The following is a 21,612-nucleotide window of genomic DNA, read 5'->3' as shown; positions in this document are numbered from 1 at the left end:
AGATCATGTTTGATTAGCACGCGCGCGTACTTTCGTAAAAGAAATAAAGAGCTTTATTAGGGATTAGCAAAACACTCAAGAAGCGTTGAGAAGCACTCTGCTACGTGTCGTGCTTCCCGTATTCTTCCAAGCCCCGCGTGCTTTTAACTGCACGCAGCATTAGCGCGCGTTTTCTATTACTTCATCACTTGCAAGTAATATAATCTTTGCGTCAGGTCGGTGGTTGATAGGAAAGGGGATAAGTATTGTATAGTATGAGATAGTATAGTGCATTATGGTGTCGTCATGTAGAATTGCTTGTCTTTCAATCATTCCCAAAAGAGTGAAATAACAAAAGACATGGTGGCATTATTGGATGATGTAATAAAAGATTTCATTGACAAAATCCAACATGGCGGCTATGATGTCTTGTGCAAACGAAAAATACACGCGTAGCGTATAAATAATGGTAATGGAAGGGAATTCTACAGACGAGGAAAAAAACAAAAATAAAAGGTTGTATCCCAGTGACATGGATTGACGAACACGAGACATCACAATCATTTATCTTGCAGTTGACAAATACCACTGGACAACCGAAGCCAACTGGTTGAACCAAGGTGTGATCCATGGTAACTGGACCCCGTGGACTGAATGGACTCCATGTCCTGTGACGCTGGGGGTCGGCGTAAAGAGGCGATTACGAATGTGTATGAACCCTCCACCCAGTAATGGTGGAAGACGTTGCCATGGTGACTCGGTCGAGTACATGGAATGTAGTGTGGAGCAGCCGCTGAAAGGTAAGCACTGCAGAGCATCTCTTCCTCAGGCTTGTATATCCTATTTTTTTGGTTGAAGACTGGTTAAGCACCCGTTTATAATTGCCGGGAAGACGGAATTTTTGTTCATTATTTTTCTTATAGAATGAGGTGAATAACGTTTGTTATCTCGTAATTCAATGGCAACTTGTTCGTATATTTAAATAAGTTTATTTCCCTGTGGCACGGGTAAACGAGTGAGACTGGAGCATACTCAGTACCAGGACTTACGATTTTTATCAATCCAATATGTATATATATATATATAGTCTATATATATTCTCAGTTAACCATATTGTATTTCTTATACCTTTTCCAGAGAAGAAGCAAGTAATCTGGACAGAAGCGATGGGTGTGTTAGGGCAGGAGAATACAGCAGTACGTGTGATGTACACGTGTTCTGTACAGGGACATAACCTCACTAACATGACTCTGAACCTCACCAAGATAGACAAGATTGACTGCACTGAACACAAACAAATCTGTAAAAGTGAGTTTTACATAGCAACATAGTGCAATTTTATTCATATTTTCTTTAAGTCAAAACACGTATGTAACGGCTGCGGATAAGGTTTAGTGTTATTTTTCTATCTTGGGTCCCAGAGGTCCGTTTTCACTCCGAATAGAAGGTGCCTGAGCACACACCACTGATCATGTGAGACAACTCGACAACGAATCATACGACCATGAAGGACTGGAGTTAGAGAGCCCCAGGAACTAGAGGTGTTTCTAATCTGACCGCTGGCTCTCGCACATTTTCTTTTAATAATGAATGGGTGTTAAGGAGATGTACTGTTCTGGACACCGATGGTGGTGACTCTGTGACTATACAGTTCCCCAAAACTTTATTAGAGAATCTTCTTGTCTAAATGCGGATAAGTGCTGAGAGAGTTAAACAAATAATTAGTGTAGAAGTCTAGCTATTCTAACTAAACTAACTATGGCTACACGGGTAAGAGAGAGAAGCAGCATAAGAGGGTGAGGCCGCTGAGGATCGACTGAGCTATGGACCTTTTTCTGGCAACCAACCCGCCTTGCAACTGGCTGGTTAGGAAACAGCTGTTTTTATGTGTAGTATATGGAGTCTTCCTATTGATTTACTTGTACTTCCCTGAAACTATTCGAAATAAACAGCTAACTAAATCTATGCAGCGTTTCTGAGTCCGGATTTCTCTCATTTCCAATCGAACCCAGAGATAAAAGAAGGATGTTTGAATTTGTTTTAAATTATTTTCCTGTATCGTTTTGGTTTATTGATTTAATTCGTGTTTAATTCGTTCAAGTTCCACCAACGGTCCCCCCAGGTGTATGGAGTAGCTGGGCTGAGTGGAGTAAGTGCAAGGTGGTTGGGATGCAACACCGGACACGAGATTGTAAAGATGTGGATAAACCATGTGTTGGCGATAAGAAACAAGAAAGACAGTGCTATCCTGTGACCATCAAGCCTACAACCCCGTCTATCCCAACACCAGGTCTTACAACTCCTAAAGGTACTACTGGTGTCATTAACACCCACCTACCCACCCACGGGCAAGTTCCTTTTGATGGCATGATATGAAAGGGACCTGTGTGTTCTGATTAACACCACTGTATTCAATATTAACCCATGCATGATGTATGCTGTTGTTATATCATCTGTGTTCTGATTAACACCACTGTATTCAACATTAACCCATGCATGATGTATGCTGTTGTTATATCATCTGTGTTCTAATTAACACCACTGTATTCAATATTAACCCATGCATGATGTATGCTGTTGTTATATCATCTGTGTTCTGATTAACACCACTGTATTCAATATTAACCCATGCATGATGTATGCTGTTATATCATCTGTGTTCTGATTAACACCACTGTATTCAATATTAACCCATGCATGATGTATGCTGTTGTTATTTCATCTGTGTTCTGATTAACACCACTGTATTCAATATTAACCCATGCATGATGTATGCTGTTATATCATCTGTGTTCTGATTAATACCACTGTATTCAATATTAACCCATGCATAATGTATGCTGTTGTTATATCATCTGTGTTCTGATTAACACCACTGTATTCAACATTAACCCATGCATGATGTATTATGTCAGCCAGTGCCCATATCATCGTCGTGTTGTGCTGGCACTAACTTTTCTTGTAACTGTCATCATTGTGTTGGTCTACTATCCCTTCATGCCATCGTCACTATTTTCTTACCGCACGTGCATGCATGATGTACTTCACTTCTTTCGACTAGAGCCGTTTTACGTCCTACGTGTCTCTATCCTTAGCTCGATCGTCAGCACATCACCTCATTCTATCCTGTTCGAACTTCTCTCACTCGTGTTGCCGCTTTCTTCGTTTCAAACCAAGTTTGATGTAGACCTCATTTTGGAGGCCCTTTGAGATCAATATCGTACCTTTAACAAATACCATTCATAGCCCAATCATATAGTCTTCTATTCTTGGACTGCAACCACATGACTCAGAATCATTCGGGATATGAATAACATTGAAACAGCCGCCATGTTGGTTGATCTTACAAGAGAAGCTAATCAAACAACATGGTATAAACAACAAGAATAAGTTTTGTACAGAATTGTCTTTTTTTGGCTCTGAAATATTTTCTCAAAACGGATACCTGATGGAAAACATTACATAGCGTTTACCATCGCTTTTTTGCAGTTTAACTGACATTACGTCAATACAGAGGTTTCAAGGCAGACATCTTGTTGGGCAAAACAATAGAAATTTCATATGTTTGAGAAACATTGCATAGCATTCATCCCGGGGGGGGGGGGGGGGGAGACTCCGGGAAAAAAGTACCGGGGATGCTCGTCGGTAATTTTCAAAAAGACCCCTAAAAGATACCGAAAGTCTTTAAAAAAGGGAGTGGCTGAATGATTTTTAACCCCTAAGAGATACCACAACAAATAATATTAAATTTTATATAAAAAGCACCTAGGATAAGCCATATCGATGCGCGCTTCCCTCCCCCCCCCCCCCCCCCCCCCTCCCTCCCGGGGCATTCATGTTCTTAAGCATGGCTGTCGTGAAACCACTCAATGGGCCTGATAGATTGTAGTAAATAATCTAACAATATCCAATTTTCTGTAATTGCTCTCAGAAACAGATTTTGATCCGTCGTGGAACACATGGTCGAAGTGTAGTTGTGATTTACCGTTCAAAATCATGGTGGGTGATGACAACAAGGAGGAGATGGGTCTGATGCACCGGTCACGTAGATGTCGGGGAATGCCCGAGTGTCCTATTGAACAGGTCCAATACGACCCTTGCAAATGTGACTCTGACAGTAAGTTTTGCCTTATTCTTATGATACTATGGTAGCTATCCAGGACTTCACGATTTTACATGAAGGAGGGAAGGAAGGAAGGATGGGGGGGGGGGGGGGGGGGAGAGGGGTGGATGGATGGATGGATGCATGGATGGGTGGGTGGGTGGATGCATGGATGGATAGATGGATGGGTGGATGGAAGGGTGGGCGGGTGGATGGATGGATGAATGGATGGATGGGTGGAGGGATGGATGGGTGTGTGGGTGGGTGGGTGGATGGATGGAAGGGTGGGTGTGTGTGTGGGTGGGTGGGTGGATGGTTGGAGGGAGGGAGGGAGGGAGGGAGGGAGGGATGGATGGATGGATGGATGGATGAATAAAAGATAGATTTGGCTCATTAATTGTTTATTCCCCCAGGCAAATCATTCGCAAAGACATACGAGGGAACAAACACAGTATCAACAAAGACCGGTTACCGGATAGGAGACGTGATAGGAGCCGCCATAGTGACCGGGGTTCTTGTACTCGTCTTATGTGCCGTCATGGCTTACATCGTCATTCGAAGAAGAAAAAACTTCGATGTTTCCAAAGCATTTGAAAAAAGTATACAAGAACCTTCTAATGAAAGTAAATACGAACGAACAAACGGGCTAGACAACCAAAGTAATAGTAGCAAGGACCGTAACAGTAGTGCTAAACTACAGCCTGTTGTTGTGGAAGCCAATAGCAGTCGGTCACTAAAGGACGTGTTCAAAAAACACAAGAAACACAGTCCAGAATCTGTATAGTTGCTACTGGCTACGGTGGCTTGAGCAGTGCAGAATATTATGTTGGAGATTATAGTTTTTGTTACTGGAAGGAATCTACAATGAATATTTCTTCGTACGTATGGCCACTCTCCTGATGGTGGTTCCAAGATACACATTTAACTTGTGGTCCGGAACGCCGCGTCAATCACGTTCCAAATACATCATTTTCTTTGGTTGTGTTTGGATGAAGTTAGTTAAGTTCAATTCCATACTTATCTCCATAGAAACGAGACCAATCAGCCAGACCTACTTTATGGCTGTTATCTCCATGGAATCAAATCACGTTTTATAAGCAATAATTTATGTTACGTTGTCTCCTGGAAAAAGAGACAATACATATTGCCAGAGTTTATTCCTCGAATTTTTGTATCCATAGAAACAAGTTACATTTTTTCGTTCAGAGATGTTTTCTTATTTTTGAGAACGATAATTTTTTATTGGATGGAACTTTCTATTTTAAGCTGAGGTTATCTCCATGGAAACAAAACCAACTTTTTATTGCCAGCATGCTGTTTAAGAATGTTTATTATTTCCATGGAAACCAGGAAACTTGTCTTATTGGCTAATCCAGTATGGAGACGTTTTTATCAACCTGACACAACTTTATTGCTAAGTTATTTTTAAAAGCACCAACTCACCTAGAAGATTTACGCCATAAAAATTTGTCATAAAAATATTGGTGCAAAGATGTACACCCATGGTGGTCCATGATCCACTGCGTGCCTAGACACTTGAACACTCTGCCAACAAGTGCTAGCTTATTTATTTGTGTACATATATAGTTATGTATATACGCAAGGTACAAGGCTTAGATAAATTATATGAAAAGATAGCAGACTGAAATGACGCTAAAGAAAACTAAGATACGGTTAATTGTCATTAGTGGTCTTGTCTAGCCAGACAGATTTCTCCAGCTACAAGCTTTTGTTTTATTCAAGTCAAGGCTATCGTTCAGGTACCCAAAGTGCTAAGGGTATATACTTAATATTGATTTTCTGGGTGTATCAGAGCAAAGTATGGTTAATTTCTAACCGATGTTGGGCTCCTAACGTTAATATGTTGGGGAAGATGAGACCCATGATCTTGGTGGAACACTACTGAATGGTGTTGAACTAGAAAATCACTGCAAAAACCAAGATGGCGCCCAACAAATTTTAATCGCCTTGTTTTATGAGGCAAATAAAGTGTTTACTTTTAATTTCAATCTTTTCATTTCATTTTATATAGAAAGATGTTATATAATGTTAAGATAATAAGCTATTTTTGCCTTGAAAAAAGCTGAAAGGTTTTTAATAAAACTAAGTGAATTATTACTATCTATGGGTGTATTGGGTGTGTAGACGTCAGTGTGGTAAAAAATAGTTTTCTAAGGCCACTTTGCCAATCTTTCACTTGAGCTCAAAATATAATCCGCATTAGAGTGAAGTCATTAAACCCGTGCAATAGATATTAGACTGATACACTTTAGTAGACCCTAATTCCATCGCGATTTTTTCCTTTTATATGTCGTCTATTTGACTATTACGCTTTGACTATTATTTCTATTTTCACGGGTTAAATGCCTTCACTCTATTCTGCCTCAAGGTAAGTTATTTTTTCTTTGGCGATTTTCCATTCTCGAACCCAGACTTTACCCATTTGTCTAATGGGTAGGGTCTGGGTGCGATGATGAAGTCTTCCTATGCAGGAAATCAAGTTATATTAAGTTTGTTACAAATTCGTTGTATGTTCCTTTCCCTATGAAGAAGACAAACGAGGCCTGAAAAGAATACGGAAAATCTGTCGAGAAAATCACAAAGAAACATTTCTAATTCTCAAAATTAATCGTTTACGAGTTTTTCCCCATCGCTTTTGTTGGTCAATTTTAATTTATCAAATCACCTCAGACCTAGGTCTTTAGAAAGACTAATTAGAGTTTTGAGTTTATTAATATCTCCTTTTAACACAGTAAGTAATTATTTTATCGTTTTTGCAAGGCTTGAGCCCTCATACTTTGTATCTTATTGAGCAGCGGTTGGTTATTTTGACATTTCTTTGATATTAGTTCCAAGGCCTCCTCGTTCTTTTGACTCAAAGCTACTTCTGCTGCTTCTACGATTTTTCTGTAAACAAGGTATGAATTTGTGAGTAAGTTGGAAAACTGGTAATGAAATTTACACGCATGGAATTGTGGATCCTTATTTAGGAACACGTTAGATAGTCCCCTTCACAGTTCCCTGCGCCATCTCGTATAAGGTAACCGTGCCTGTGCATCGAAGCGAGCACGACGGTGACATTGAAAAAATGATGGAATAAAGTGAATAATTGTCCAAGGTGTTAAAAAGGCCTCTATTATTCCAAGCTCACCGTTGTCCTTGAGCTCGCTTCGATGCACAGGTATCTTTCAAGATCGCGCAGGGTACTGCGAAGGGAACTATTGAATAATGACTTACCCTAACTTCAAGTAATAATGGACTTTGTTTTCTGGTAAGACTCTGGTCAAGTACTTCTCTGCTTCGATGCGACTGTTGAACTCCAAGCAAGCATCAACGAATGGCTGCAGACACGAAGAATTAATGAAAATATAGTTCTATTTTATCTCAGATCGCACAAGTAGCGTCCACGTTAAGGTGGCTGCCTACTTTTGAACGTTCGAATTGAGCCCACGATGAGCGCGCGCTCAAAAACCGCTGAAAAATCTACAAGATTTTATTGAAGAACCATACGCGTTTTGAGCTTCAACAGGGCAAAACCCTCAAATTTTGCACGGGACTCTATATTTTTTGATAGCCCATTCGAAAAAACTCCTAAAAATGTAGGTTATATCAACATTTTAGGAAAAGCTTAAATCAGGAACACGTGAAAAAATAGATTTTTGTAGGGATTTTTGTTCGACTTTATGAGATTTTTTAAGAGCACCGAAACTACAAAATATGACAAATCAATGTATCTCTCTGTCTTTTTGTCGAAAATATCCATGTATTATTGTAGAATGATTGACTAGCCTTCATTCATGCAATCATATAGTCTGCAAATAACTATTATCTTATGAATCTTAATTTTTTTCTAATCACTTCGGGTGGCGCAATTTTTAATCCAAAAGCTCGTGCGTAGGCTTCCATTAAATGCTGATTATCTCGAAAACGAGCTCGGGACACCCTATTTTTCTTTCCAGATTTGGAATCAGCATTAAATTTCAATTCGGAAAATCGAAGTTTTAAAAAAAGCTTAAATCAATTTCCAAAAGTAGGCAGTCACCTTAAGTAGCATATCCTATAGACCACTTGCACTTTCCCAATCTGAGGATCAAGATGAGAGAATTCCCCTCTCTCGAGGATTGAAATTTGACACTGATGTTTTTTTATTGTCTTTGCTAGCATCAACACCACTATGTCAGTTTTACCCACCTCATAGCCAATCGGCGACTTCTTTGCCTTCGAAAACCTCTCCAGTTCCAACCAGTTTCTACTCTCCGCAAGGGCGCGGACTTTGATCCAGTAAAACCTTTTGTCGGGTACTTTGAATTCTTTCCTGAGTTGTTCAGCAACTTTGAGGTTGCCCATAATGATGCACTGATGAACACAAATCACATGAAATGTAACATATCTTACATCGATCACACAGGGAGTGAACTAGAATAGGAGGAGGAGGGGCACGTGTCCCACCAAAAGTTTGCATTCGGCACCAAAATTCAGTTGATTCATGCATAATTCCTGTTGATTTGGCGGGAAAGTGGTACATGCCCATATCCCTTATAATCGACACCTCGCTACGCCCCTGAGGGAGTGATTACTCCAGGTGCGCATGAACTCTTGACTAAAGCGCTCAACGATTGATTGAATTGGGATTTAGAAGCTGACTTTTATGGAGGAAGGAAAACCGGAGAACCTAGACAAAAATCCTTGTAGCACTGGAGGTATGAGAGGCAATTGCAGGTACACCAGCCGTCCCCGTAATACCGAAGAGATGAGACAGGACTATCATACCTGATGTATAGTATGAATATGATGCAGGACTATCATACCTGATGTATAGTATGAATATGAGACAGGACTATCATACCTGATGTATAGTATGAATATGAGACAGGACTATCATACCTGATGTATAGTATGAATATGAGACAGGACTATCATACCTGATGTATAATATGAATATGAGACAAGACTATCATACCTGATGTATAGTATGAATATGAGACAGGACTATCATACCTGATGTATAGTATGAATATAAGACAGGACTATCATACCTGATGTATAGTATGAATATGAGACAGGACTATCATACCTGATGTATAGTATGAATATGAGACAGGACTATCATACCTGATGTATAGTATGAATATGAGACAGGACTATCATACCTGATGTATAGTATGAATATGAGACAGAACTATCATACCTGATGTATAGTATCACTAAGAGACAAGTCCATGAAGGTGTGTTTCAACTGACCACCTAGTTTTGCTTGGTATTCTAATAATTTGATCTGTTCCTCTGTACACTATCAAGGGAGAAAAATTGATTTTAGTCATAACTGAAGGAGGTTGAGGTATGTTGGAAGATTTGTTGACCTTTTGATGTTTTATTAATAAAATATAATAAATAAATCCACATTAAGCATGGGTATTTTACAATGAGTACTTTTTCATTCACCATTATTCACTTGGAGTAAAAATGTCATTACCGATGGAACAAGACAGAAACCCACAAAAATCATCGAAGCAAAGGAGCGAACCAGGGACGGATCTAGGAATCTGTGCATCAGACGAATCTCACCTCTGACTATGCAAAACGAAACCAATAGAGGTCTCACATCTCATGCTATTTTTTATTTAACAAATGCTATTTCCTGCGTTCTGGGCATATTTTTAGACAAAAAGGTAAAAGAAATAGAAATCCAAACTAAATGTGGGTCTCTGCCCCATCGGTCCCTCCCCACCCTTCCCACCACTAAATCCGCCCCTGAGAACCAACAAGTAACACTGTAATCACGTACGATAGCGATCGCCAGGTCTCAAAGCTCAAAATAGCTGCCGATCAGTTGCTGGTCATGATCACAAGCCAAATTAGTTTTAGCTTGGTCTTACCTCATTTCTGGCTAAACGTTACTGATTGAAATGACCGGAGGCAAGGCAAAGAATAGACAGGACAAGTCCCAGTTCTGGCCAGACATTGTTGGATGTCCAACCGTTATTTTAAGCCCTGCATCGCTATATCAAACCTGCTCACCTTTGAATAAAACGGGTGGTTTCCTCTTGTGAAGTTTATCTGAGCCTTGTTCAACTGTGTAATCCTTGTCTCCAGCGTCTGTTATAACAACAAGATTTCATTACAGAAACTTCGTCACAGTCCAGCCATTTTGTTGCATACAACACTTCTCTCTCTCTCGTACTGTTGCATGATGTATTGGTTGTGTTACCGCGACTGTTTCAGATATCAATCCACAACACTGAACGAGGACGAAGTTTGGGGGGTGGGGGCTGGAGGGAGGGGAAGGGGAGTACACCAGTGCATCTTACTGTATTAAGGTAGAGTCGACTTTCAGACTAAATATGTGATGGAATGGTTTCAAGGTCTTACCTCTTTATCGTAGCTATTCTTTATGCAAACATTGCCAATGTTTAAGAACTGATCGTCTTCATCATACAGAGCACTCAGGGTTTGAGGTTCATTTTCTTTACAGTACTGACATAAAAACATACAGTTTAATTTTCAATATTCTAGTTATGGACTTACGGTATTTATAACACACATTGCTGTATATAGAAGTACTCAGCTGGTATGTTTAAGAAATAATACTCAAGGGAATGATGTGATTTGGAGGAGTGAGCCTGTTTTGACCTCTGTGTTGAGGACTGACTCAAGGCTGGATTAAGATGTCAACCAATGAGCAGAAAGCATTAGTGGCCAAATGACTAAGCCAGAGTTTTGACCAATGTGAAAAACAACACTTCAAAATGATACAGGGATCCCAGCTGATGGGTAGTTGTGAAGGTAAATTATTTGACTCAAGGAGATAAACAAATTTCAATTACCTTAGTAAATAAATTAAAAGCGACTGGATAATTGCGAATTGACCTTCGAAAATCTCCCTGTGATTGTGTGTCTTTAAGATGCATGATAACCGTGTACACTGCAACATGAATAACAACCATGTTAGAATCACGAGCCAAACCCTCTTGTCTATGGATACGAGGCGCAGCCACAAGATGACACGTTTCTAGCGACATGACAAAAAGTAGAAACGATTGCAACGTTATGTGCAACTTTACATCCTATGTCTGCGTCTGGTACTTTCTTGAAAGAGTAAAGAGAAAACAATAGACCTCTTTACCTTGGGCATAATGTTTTCCTATTTCAGATGTCATTCCCTAGTGATCATTTCCATGTTTAAAGGTTTCGTATGATAAGACACATGAATACGAACACAAAATCTTATTCTCAAGAGAATGACACGTGATTTGAAATGGGAAAAAAAACGCCCAAGCTAAAGAGGTTTAATTATTCTTACGTTGAACAGAGAAGACCTAGAGAAAATTTCACATGACTTTGAAAGTCATGATACGGAAGGACGTCTCCATCATTTTCATTGGATGACTGCTTATTCCAACCCCGTAACGTTTCAGTCATGCGAAATTTTCTCTATCAATCGAGAGTAACATCACACTTGCCCAAGCAAATGAAGGCTAACTCACCAAGATCGGTGTCACCACTCATAATGGCCTTTTCTAATGCCAGCTCGTCGTTCTTCATCCTCATCAACAATGGCACCTGGTCTGCTGCTTTGGGTTCGTAATCTAAAAGCTACAGTGTAAAGTCATGTTAAAAAAACTACAAAAAATACTTTGCCTCATGTGAAGTGATGTTACGTGGCGTTACGTGTTCTGATATGATGTAACGTTAAGTGAAGTTACGTGGCTTGATGTGATGTGATGTAGTAATCGTGACATTGCATTTTGTGATGATATATGATGTGAAGTGCTGACGTTCCTTGACGTTGCGTGGTGATATCTGTCGTAGTGTTGTGTGGTGGCATGTGACGTGACGTTGCGTAGTTTGATGTGACATAAAGTGAAGTGTTGAGTGTGGTGTTACGTTATGTGACGCTCCTAGACGTTGCGTCGTGTGATCTGTAATGACGTTGCGTGATGTGATGTGATGTGATGTGATGTGATGTGATGTGATGTGATGTGATGTGATGTGATGTGATGTGATGTGATGTGATGTGATGTGACGTAAAGTAATTTTCAATCACAATACTTACTCTGATGGCCAATTTTGTTCGTCCACACTCCAGAGCCTTAGAAGCGATCTCTGTGTAGGAAATACCAGTGCTTTCTCCCAACTTAGCGTTGATAGCACGGGCTATCTCCTCATCTCCTACGTTCGCTTGTTGGACCTGAAAGCAAATGCAATATGTAAGATATTAATCGAATGTAAAATGCAAAGTATTTCAGTATCAATTCATAATAGTGATGTGACTTTTATCATATAGTGATGAAGAGTGATGCCTGAATCGTGATGATCACCTTGCATAATGATGGTGACAACGATCATCATGATGGATGATGATGCTACTGCTTTTGCTGATGATAATGATGCTGCTGCTGATCATGCTATTGTTATGCTATGATGAAAATGATAGTGGCGATGACGTCGGTGATGATGATGATGATAGTAATGATCATGATAATAGTAGCACATTTTAACCATACCTTATAGCAAGCCCAGTGTCCAAGAATGCGGCTTGCACCCTCAGCTTTTTGAATTTTAAGGTAGTCACATATTCTAATGGCCAGACAATAGTGATGACGAAGAACTAATCTACAATACGAAGACAGCATGTCACACGCCAATTGGTAATGTTAAAGGAAGTAAAGATAAACTCAGTCTCCGTTTGCAAATCATTGTATCAGCAGGACGAAAACGTTTAGGAGTATATCCCTGACAGTGGTAAAAGTTGAATCAAGGGTAGTGTAGCAGCAGTACATCTGTCTCTCACATCTGGGGTCTCGTTGGATTTCTGGGGTCTCGTTGGATTCCTGGACTCGCATCACATGTGAGTAGAGATTGTCTCTCCCGTTGATTCAAGGATTTTTTTATGGTTCTCAAGTTCTCCTCCCTTCACAAAACCCAACAAGCTCTTTATTGGATTTTCATGTTCACTTACCTGTCAATTAATAATCTTGTCGACAGCTGCTCAAGTCTTAAGTAAGTAAGTTAAAGAGCATCAAACAAAAAATAGTTATTATAATTATGCTACATCGTTGTGATAAACAGCATCACTATCACAGTCTTCATAAATATTTCGGGTCTTTCTTGGCATAGCAAGCTTTATTGTATTCTGGGTTAGGGTTTTCGTATTTCAAGGTTCTGTTTAGCTGCAAATTCTTTTCCTTGTCTATTGCTGTATTGTCTTCATGCCACGGGTGCCTTGCAACACCAAGAAAAAGCCAATATTGCCAATATACGCCAACCGGTTGGCTAAGTTGGTTGAGTAATTGAGGAGAAAGTGCTGCCTTTGTAATTATATCTGCAAATGGTTAGACTTTCAAGTGGCTCGGATGACCACTTTAAATGGCGGTCCCGTCTCTCCACACTCTGATTACTAACCAACATATGAGGGACGTAAAAGAACCACTGAGGACGTAAAGAAACCCTGGCAGTGACCACCCTCAGTGCCTACACCTCATCTTAACCATCTCTCATTCATAAATCATTGAAAAGCGCCTTTGAACATATCCACATGGAAAAGATCGCTATATAAATATCATAATCATAATATCCCCCCCCCACCACCTCTGTTAACTATATCGCAAGCATATCCCATGGCAATCATTGATGGCAAAGGATACTGTGCATATGTTATGGGTATCCCAACAGTATATTCACGCACGGCATTGAGTACTCTTAACGTCTGGCACATTTTAACAAATGGTTTTGGATCAAAGTCACTCAGAAAGCTCTTCCCTAATGATGCAGCCTGAAAAAAAGATTTGTGATATAACATTCGTTATAAATGAATGATATCTAGGTTGTTATATATGCTGATTATACTATGGTTTTTGGTGGTATACCATGGAATATTCCTGGAGTCACTTGAGTATCTTCTACATGAAGTTTACACAGTGGCCTTCTTGCAAGTATGTATGTTAGAAAGTGACAAGTGGGATTACGATGACTATTTTATCCCACACCATAGTAAATACTTAGGCATTTGGTCGATAAATCCAAAAGTTCGAAATGCCTTATGAACAGAAACAAAACAATACAACCAAACATACACGACCGTCCTACATTCTGATTGGCTGTTCTTTCAATGGTGTGGAATGAATGTTCATATATCATGGTAAGTCTTGTTATACATAGATATACTCTTGATAAAGGGGTTTTAGCTTACTCTCAGTAAACTTCTCTGAAGGGATGGTTCATATTCAGCACCAGCTGCTTGGATACACTGTTCTACAGCCTCAGGAAGTTTGTCTTTGATCATCCTGACATACTCATCTGCACGGGCACTCTTTTTCTAAGTAAAACAGGTTAATCCTGTATTAGTGGTTTGCACTTGCTCAGGGTCCGTCTAAACAAATAAACAAACAAAAACAAACAAACAAGAAAACAAACAAGTAAAACAAGCAAGCAAGCAAACAAACAGGCAAGCAAGTAAAATAAATCATGAAACAAACTGGCAAACAAGCAAACAGACCTAGGCTAACAAGCATGCAAGCTAACAAACAGGCAAGCAAGTAAAATAAATCATGAAACAAACTGGCAAACAAGCAAACAGCGCTAGGCTAGCAAGCATGTAAGCTAAACAAGCAAGCAAGGAAGCAAGAGAATGATGACAACAACAACACAAAACCAGACATAAATAATTGTAATCTAAACCTCAAATTCTCTGGCTGCATCATACAACATAGCACCAGGTTCCATGGAGCCAATCTTGAAGACGTTCTCAACAGCAGCTGATAAAAACAGCAACGATACCCATTAATCATTACTTTGGAGATAAGGATTGCACTGATCTTTGTCTAAGGCAGGGGTACTGAACATCACAAATTCTTGATGAGTACAACAATGCTACTGATGATACTAGTAGTCAGGTGATAAAGCACATTCATGCATGTTTTACTGTTATCAACCTGCTGCAGTACATCCATGACTTGCTTCTCCTACATGTACATAGTACAGAAACAAAGTCTTACTTGGCACTTTCTGAAGCAATTCATGAGTGTAGCTGCCAATGATGCGGACCCCATCAATTTCTTGCACAAGGTGCACCTGGCTGTCCATATAATATGTAATGAAGTGTCAAGGATGCTAACAATATTCTTTTTTGGTAGAAGAAAATGCAAGCAACCTTGCTATATCACCACCATCTTTTTATTATCACCCCTGTAACAACCTGTTCAAAATTATTACCATTATCATTAAATAGCTACCAAGTCTTTAAAACTAGCTTTTATGTAAGGATATTTGGTGACATCTTTAGTTGGTCCAATAACATCCAAATAATCATCCCAGTAGCAGAGAACAGCTCCTGTGCTACACCTGGTACATAAAAAGACCTTGTTATGCACATTTGATCATATTAGTATGTTAATTTGCACACTAGATAGAAGTAATAAATAGTATTGCTGGTGCATTACAAACATTATTTATGTATCTTGTTTCAATGCAGATATCAGCTGAATTGTTGGTTGAATTGAACAAAATATTTTTTTGCTTTGTCAAGAAACAAAAAGGTTGTTTCCCAGTGGCAGATCCAGGATTTTAAAAAGGGGGGTTTCCAAAACGGTCGCCTTACAAAAAAAGCTGGCGCATTCAGCTTCACAAAGAGGTGTTCCAATTTCAATCAACTAAGTGTATGTAAAGAACATGATCTGCTTCACAGCTCCACAAAAGAGGTTCCATGGAACCATCCCTAGCTGGATCTGCTCCTGTTTGTACTAGCTGGATCTGTTCCAGTAATCAAAACTTACCAGGCAAGCTGCTTTGGCCTTGATAAACACTGTGTCTTGACTTCACAGTATACTTTCTGGTGATAGCACACAAAGGAAAATACAATCAGCATGCAACTTCAATATTATTGCAATATTATTTTAGAGAGACTTGAATGAAGAAAGCCTGGACTCTCAGTATGCACCTGCACTAGCCACATTGAAACAGCTCAAGAACTGGCATGCAGGCATTATAAACAAATACATACCTGCATATCAGGAGAGCCAATCCAGACCAGACCTGCATCAGTGAACATGGCCAAGTAGGAATTGTTGGAAGAAAGAGCCATCTCAACTATGGATGTTACTGGCTCACTAAACATGGGGAACTGATTGAAAAATCATGAAGTAATAAATAAATAAAAGACACAATTTCCATAGCTTGGATAACTGCATAAATTGGTTAGTTTTATTTCATGTATCTACATTCATTTGAAACATAGAAAGCCCACTTATTTAGTAGCTCATGCCTTATGTTATCTTGTAAAATTCTATCTTTCTTCCTTCCTTCCTTCCTTCCTTCCTTCACATTTCTATTGGGATCCAGATACATGCTTCACTGTTAAAGTTTCAACAAGTAAAGTTTGTATGTGCCATTGCTATTTCTTCCATTTTGAGGTACTGCTAGGAAGGAAGAGGACTTCAATTAAGAGCCAATTCAAGCCCAGTTGTACTCCCCTAGATCTGTCACAGATTATATATTGTTAAAGTGCTACTACGACGAAAATCGCTCAAACTTGGATTCAGCTGAAACTTCCTAAAAATACTCTTTAAAGGTCCAATAATCACTGTATGAAGTGTTTTCTCGATATTCAGTACGAAAGTATGATATTTTTACGATTATTTTTTGAAGTCTGTGACGTCATACACTCAACATCAAACATTGCTACATATATTTCTTTGTATATAAATCCTTAATTTATTTTATTCCTATGAAGCCCAAAGGGTGGCTAATGTGCTTATTTCACATTACTTGTGACTATGATTTATATTTTGGGGTGTTTGGGTATTTCTTTCTCCCTTTACTACTGATATTTTGATCATAAACTACAAAGAAATGTATGGAGCGATGTTCGATGTTGAGTGTATGACGTCACAGACTCCAAAAAATAATCGTAAAAATATCATACTTTCGTCCTGAATATCGAGAAAACACTTCATACAGTGATTATTGGACCTTTAAAGAGTATTCTTAGGAAGTTTCAGCTGAATCCAAGTTTGAGCGATTTTCGTCGTAGTAGCACTTTAACAATTCTTTCCAAACGTAAAACCCTTCTCACTCACAGTGAATACAGTATATCTATTTACCTGCTGGATGCATTGTCCCGTATCAATCATGTATATCTGACTGTCAATAGCAACAATGGCTAGAGAATCCCTGTCTTGGGGAAGAACAACCCAACTGGTGGGCGGGGCATTAAGATCTGTGTGAAAGGACATCAAGAATAAAATTAATAGCTGGTTAATGGCTGATTATAGCATCATTAATTGATAAGCAACAAGGAGGGCAATGTGAAAAATATAATGAGAGCATGTTTTACATGTGCATGCTGTCATCCTTGGCATTTCCCTTCTCTCTACTGTGGAATGCCATACAGTCATATCCTAGAGAGAACGGCAATGTTGAGGATAATGGAATATGTATGAAAAACTGTTTCGAAAATATGCTTGCATCATTGCTTTGACATTGCCATGTTTGTTGATACTTAGGTCTCTAATTTCTGGCCAAAATTGACACTTGTCTGGCCAAACATCTCTTGACCAGTAACAATGACTGGTCACACAATGACTGGTCACGCAATGACTGCTCACACAATGACAGCTCACACAATGACTGCTCACATAATGACTGGTCACACAATGACTGGTCACACAATGACTGGTCACACAATGACTGGTCACACAATGACTGTTCACACAATGACTGTTCACACAATGACTGCTCACACAATGACTGCTCACACAATGACTGCTCACACAATGACTGCTCACATAATGACTGCTCACACAATGACTGCTCACACAATGACTGGTTACACAATGACTGGTTACACAATGACTGCTCACACAATGACTGCTCACACAATGACTGCTCACACAATGACTGCTCACACAATGACTGCTCACACAATGACTGCTCACACAATGACTGCTCACACAATGACTGCTCACACAATGACTGTTCACACAATGACTGCTCACACAATGACTGCTCACACAATGACTGCTCACACAATGACTGCTCACACAATGACTGCTCACACAATGACTGCTCACACAATGACTGCTCACACAATGACTGCTCACACAATGACTGCTCACACAATGACTGCTCACACAATGACTGCTCACACAATGACTGCTCACACAATGACTGCTCACACAATGACTGCTCACACAATGACTGCTCACATGTTGTTCACACCAATGTGGCCAGTCATCATGTCCAAACATTGAGCAGCCATTGTTTTTAGCACTAAGATGCTATATTATTAATGAAAAAAAGGTAGCTCATCTTCCTGATGGAATTGGGGTTTTTGCTGCCATTAATCATAAGTTCTGTCAGAAAAATAAATTTGAAATGAATAAGTCACATTTAATTATTGAATCTTACCTGGTGGATCAACAAATCGTCTGTTTCTGACTTCATCAACATTGCTGATTGAAAAGAAATGGTAACTACCGGTGAGTACAGCAATGCCAGTTCCTGCCATACTGCGGAATATTTTGCTGTCAATGACTCTTGACTCTTTGGCATCCTAAAAAGTCCAACAGAATTACATACAAGTTACACTGTGTTTCTCCATGCTTTCCTGTGTTTTCATAGTTTTCCTGGAGTTGGTATCTCATGCAAGAAGAGTTTTTTTTAACCTCCCTTGATTGAAGGGTTTTTCTCCAGGTTCCTGGCTTTCCTTAAGTTTTTAACACACTAAATTCAATCCAACCTCCATTCAATCCAGCCATGACCGGACTTTTATGAGCCCAAAGTTTGTTTAGGGTATTGATAAAAGGAATAAGTTTTATTTTCCCTCACAAGAATTAAATCAACACTTCCAAATTCCATTTCAGTCAATTGAGGGCTGCAGGTTGGTAAGCTGTATTTACGTAGCTTCTAAGATTTGCCCTTGCAATTAACAAAACCAATATTTCTCTTGAATTAGTATACACTGTAGCAATCATTTTACTGCTATACTAGGCTGCATTGACAAAATGTGACAAATTTTTTTCTACATTGGCAAACCCTCGTAAACGAGAATGTAAGCAATAAAATAAAACATATTATTATATAATTACCAATGAAATATCTATTTTTCTCTATTTCGAAAAATTGATATCTTCACACGTGAAAATAACATGTTATTTTCAAGTGTGAAAATAACACCATTGCGATGGCTATTCAAAAATACACGGAAAAAATTGCCTGAAAAAGCCAAAACATACTTCATTGATAATTATATAATAAACAGAATATTACATGGCCGCTTGGAGATACGAATTTTATCTTCTCGTGTTGAAAATCTCTCACTCGTTCGCTGCGCTCACTTGTGAGAGATCTTTTCAACACTCGAAGATAAATTTCGTATCTCCGCGCGCCCATGTAATATCCTCTATTTATTCTTCTAAAACTTATCCACTTGTATAGAATATAAGTCTATATGTATGCATGAACTTTGATCAGCATACTCACCTGTCCCAAGCTGAATGTCCTTTTGTAATCCCCATGAATATCGTAAACTGACACACTTCCATTTACACCTATACACAGTAAGTCTTCACTAGCTGACCAGCCTATCTCCACCAGTGGCCCACCATCCCACTGAAGCACAGAAACAAAACAAAAGCAAAAATTTATAACAAAAAATTATTATTATGAATTTAGATGCATCACAATATTGATATGCTTTCATTGGTTATTCATTTGTTCATACTTAAAAATGTACCAATAATTTCCTTCCCAGTTTCTTGCAAGGGAAAGTAGCTGTGCCTGTGCATTGAAGTGAGAACAGTGGTGACCGTGCAATGATAGAGACATGTGAATATAATTGTCCAAGATATTAAAAATGTCTCTATAATTGCAACCTCACTGCTGTTCTTGCTTTGATCCACAGGCAAAGTTATCTTTCAAGATGGTACAGTGAACCTTGAAGGATAATATTCTATATTTTGTCCCTCCTTATTCGTTATAGTCACAAATTGTTGATTTCATAAATACCATGTTAGTTAAAGATTTGACAATTGGCGGCAATGTGTTTTGTCCTCTTATTCTCTTTGAAGGGCAGCACACATGAATCTCTCAGTTTGGTAGGCATAAGTTATAATTGCATCTTTGAACTGTATTACAATGTAATTTCATATCAATGTTGCCTTACCCTTAATGATGACAATTCTTTTCCTGCTGATGAGTATATTGATATGATAGGTTTATTGATGACAGCCCCAGTATGTTTATTATCAGGCATCAAAGCTATAGAAAAGAAACAAGCAGTCAGTTGCTGCAAACATGCAAAAATTGCATTTTTAGGGACACTTTTCAGTCCATTATATCAGACAGAAGTAAATTTTCCATTGATTTGAAGAGAACCTTGTCACTGTATAAGGACGGTAATGAACTAGGTACAGTAGTAGTACTAGGCCAAAGCTACACAAAACATAACAACCTGTACATTTCAAATTAATGTTAAATCAATATTTTTCATAACCACACAAAATAAGCTTCAATACACCTACTTAGCTTGGGCACAATGTTCTCCCACTTCAGACCACTTGTCATTCCCTAGAGTATGATTTCTATGTTTAATAATTGCGCAAGAGAAGAAACATGAATATCGATACCATTCAAACAAAGAATCTTATTCTCTAGGGAATGACACATGGTCTGAAATGGAAAAAAAACATTATGTCCAAGCTATCTACAAAACACATTCTTACCAATGGGACCTCCATAAGATGCGGCTGTTACAGTATAGTTCTCAAGGTTGATATCTTTCCATCCCATGGAATAGAGTTCCATCTTCCTATACAAATGACAGCATAACAAATTTGAGAAACAAAATAAGTTGGAGGGGGGAGGCAGAGGGAATATAGCTAAGACAAAAACTAATGGGATTGAAAACGAACTTATGAAACAAGATGTGCAAAGGGAAAGGAGATCGAAAATAGCTGACATTTATCAAATAATACCAATATAAAAATTCCTGTGGAATTTTTGAGCGATAGTAATCGCCTTGAATGATAACTTTATTGTTTTTATTAGATGATTTCAATAATTGATCATTTGTATTTTATGTCACATGATTGAGTGACTGATCTTTGAGTGATCGTTATTTATTTACCTATAGAAAACTTCGCCCAGTGGGGTCCAGTCGCCGGTAAAATGAGCCATGATCCAGATCTGTACACCTGAATAAGCTTATTAGATTATCAGGATATCATTAGAGTCATTTAAACCCAGTACATGATCACCCCCTCCTATTCCCTCTAAACATTTTAATGACTTCCTCGAGCCCACTGACACAGTGTTCAGTGGTGACTCATGAGAGAAAGGGAACCCAAACTCGATTTTAGTCAAATAGGCTCCGATTGCACTTAAACTTGGTTCTAGCTAAGAACAAGACACGAAAGGAAGGTAGAATGAAAAAAAACATTAAGAGCTTTGCTAAAATCTCAGACAAACAAACATTTCTCGTTTCATATTGTTATCACAAAAAACATGTTTGGGTTTCCTGTGGTATCCCATGAGGT

At 38.9% G+C, this 21,612-nt stretch overlaps 2 protein-coding genes across 6 annotated transcripts in view; one reads left to right on the top strand and one right to left on the bottom strand.

Moving 5' to 3' along the window:
* LOC116293239 (semaphorin-5A) overlaps nt 1–6,084 on the top strand; it is a 32,225-nt gene extending 26,141 nt beyond the window's left edge. For 4 of the 5 annotated variants that reach the window (XM_089036190.1, XM_089036193.1, XM_089036191.1 and 1 more), the window contains 5 exons: nt 555–779; nt 1,117–1,287; nt 2,081–2,287; nt 3,911–4,096; nt 4,495–6,084. In XM_089036190.1, coding sequence (XP_088892316.1) covers nt 555–779; nt 1,117–1,287; nt 2,081–2,287; nt 3,911–4,096; nt 4,495–4,865 — 1,160 coding nt within the window. In that variant the 3' untranslated portion in view covers nt 4,866–6,084. The remainder of the gene's footprint in view (nt 1–554; nt 780–1,116; nt 1,288–2,080; nt 2,288–3,910; nt 4,097–4,494) is intronic. The other variant, XM_089036194.1, reaches the window with a different exon arrangement.
* LOC116293240 (vacuolar protein sorting-associated protein 16 homolog) lies at nt 6,025–21,383 on the bottom strand. Its single transcript, XM_089036195.1, has 24 exons — nt 21,204–21,383; nt 20,800–20,885; nt 20,241–20,335; nt 19,559–19,687; nt 18,485–18,629; nt 17,179–17,294; nt 16,080–16,199; nt 15,853–15,908; nt 15,347–15,421; nt 15,076–15,170; nt 14,759–14,835; nt 14,271–14,396; nt 13,726–13,853; nt 13,041–13,076; nt 12,586–12,694; nt 12,135–12,269; nt 11,566–11,674; nt 10,906–11,003; nt 10,451–10,555; nt 10,100–10,177; nt 9,270–9,371; nt 8,273–8,437; nt 7,319–7,422; nt 6,025–6,988 (listed from the first exon to the last, which is right to left on the bottom strand). Exons 1-24 carry the CDS (start codon nt 21,251–21,253, stop codon nt 6,847–6,849), a joined length of 2,481 nt encoding a protein of 826 aa, XP_088892321.1. The 5' UTR covers nt 21,254–21,383; the 3' UTR covers nt 6,025–6,846.
* Between the last annotated feature and the right edge of the window lie 229 nt (nt 21,384–21,612).

Source organism: Actinia tenebrosa, unplaced genomic scaffold, assembly GCF_029948245.1.
Source record: "Actinia tenebrosa isolate PJP-AT-01 unplaced genomic scaffold, QUT_ActTen_1.0 PGA_scaffold4__44_contigs__length_22323623, whole genome shotgun sequence".
In the NCBI taxonomy this organism is placed as follows: Eukaryota; Metazoa; Cnidaria; class Anthozoa; order Actiniaria; family Actiniidae; genus Actinia; species Actinia tenebrosa.
Note: the sequence above shows the minus strand (reverse complement) of the source record. Positions and strands in the feature narration are given on the sequence as shown.

Coding starts and splice junctions, on each gene's coding strand:
- LOC116293240 (XM_089036195.1), bottom strand. CDS start 21,253: ATGGCTCATTTTACCGGCGACTGGACCCCACTGGGCGAAGTTTTCTAT. Junction 14,397..14,758: donor ATGCAGCCAGAGAATTTGAG/GTTTAGATTACA, acceptor TGTTTTACTTAG/AAAAAGAGTGCCCGTGCAGA. Junction 7,423..8,272: donor AGTCGCCGATTGGCTATGAG/GTGGGTAAAACT, acceptor TCGTGTCTGCAG/CCATTCGTTGATGCTTGCTT.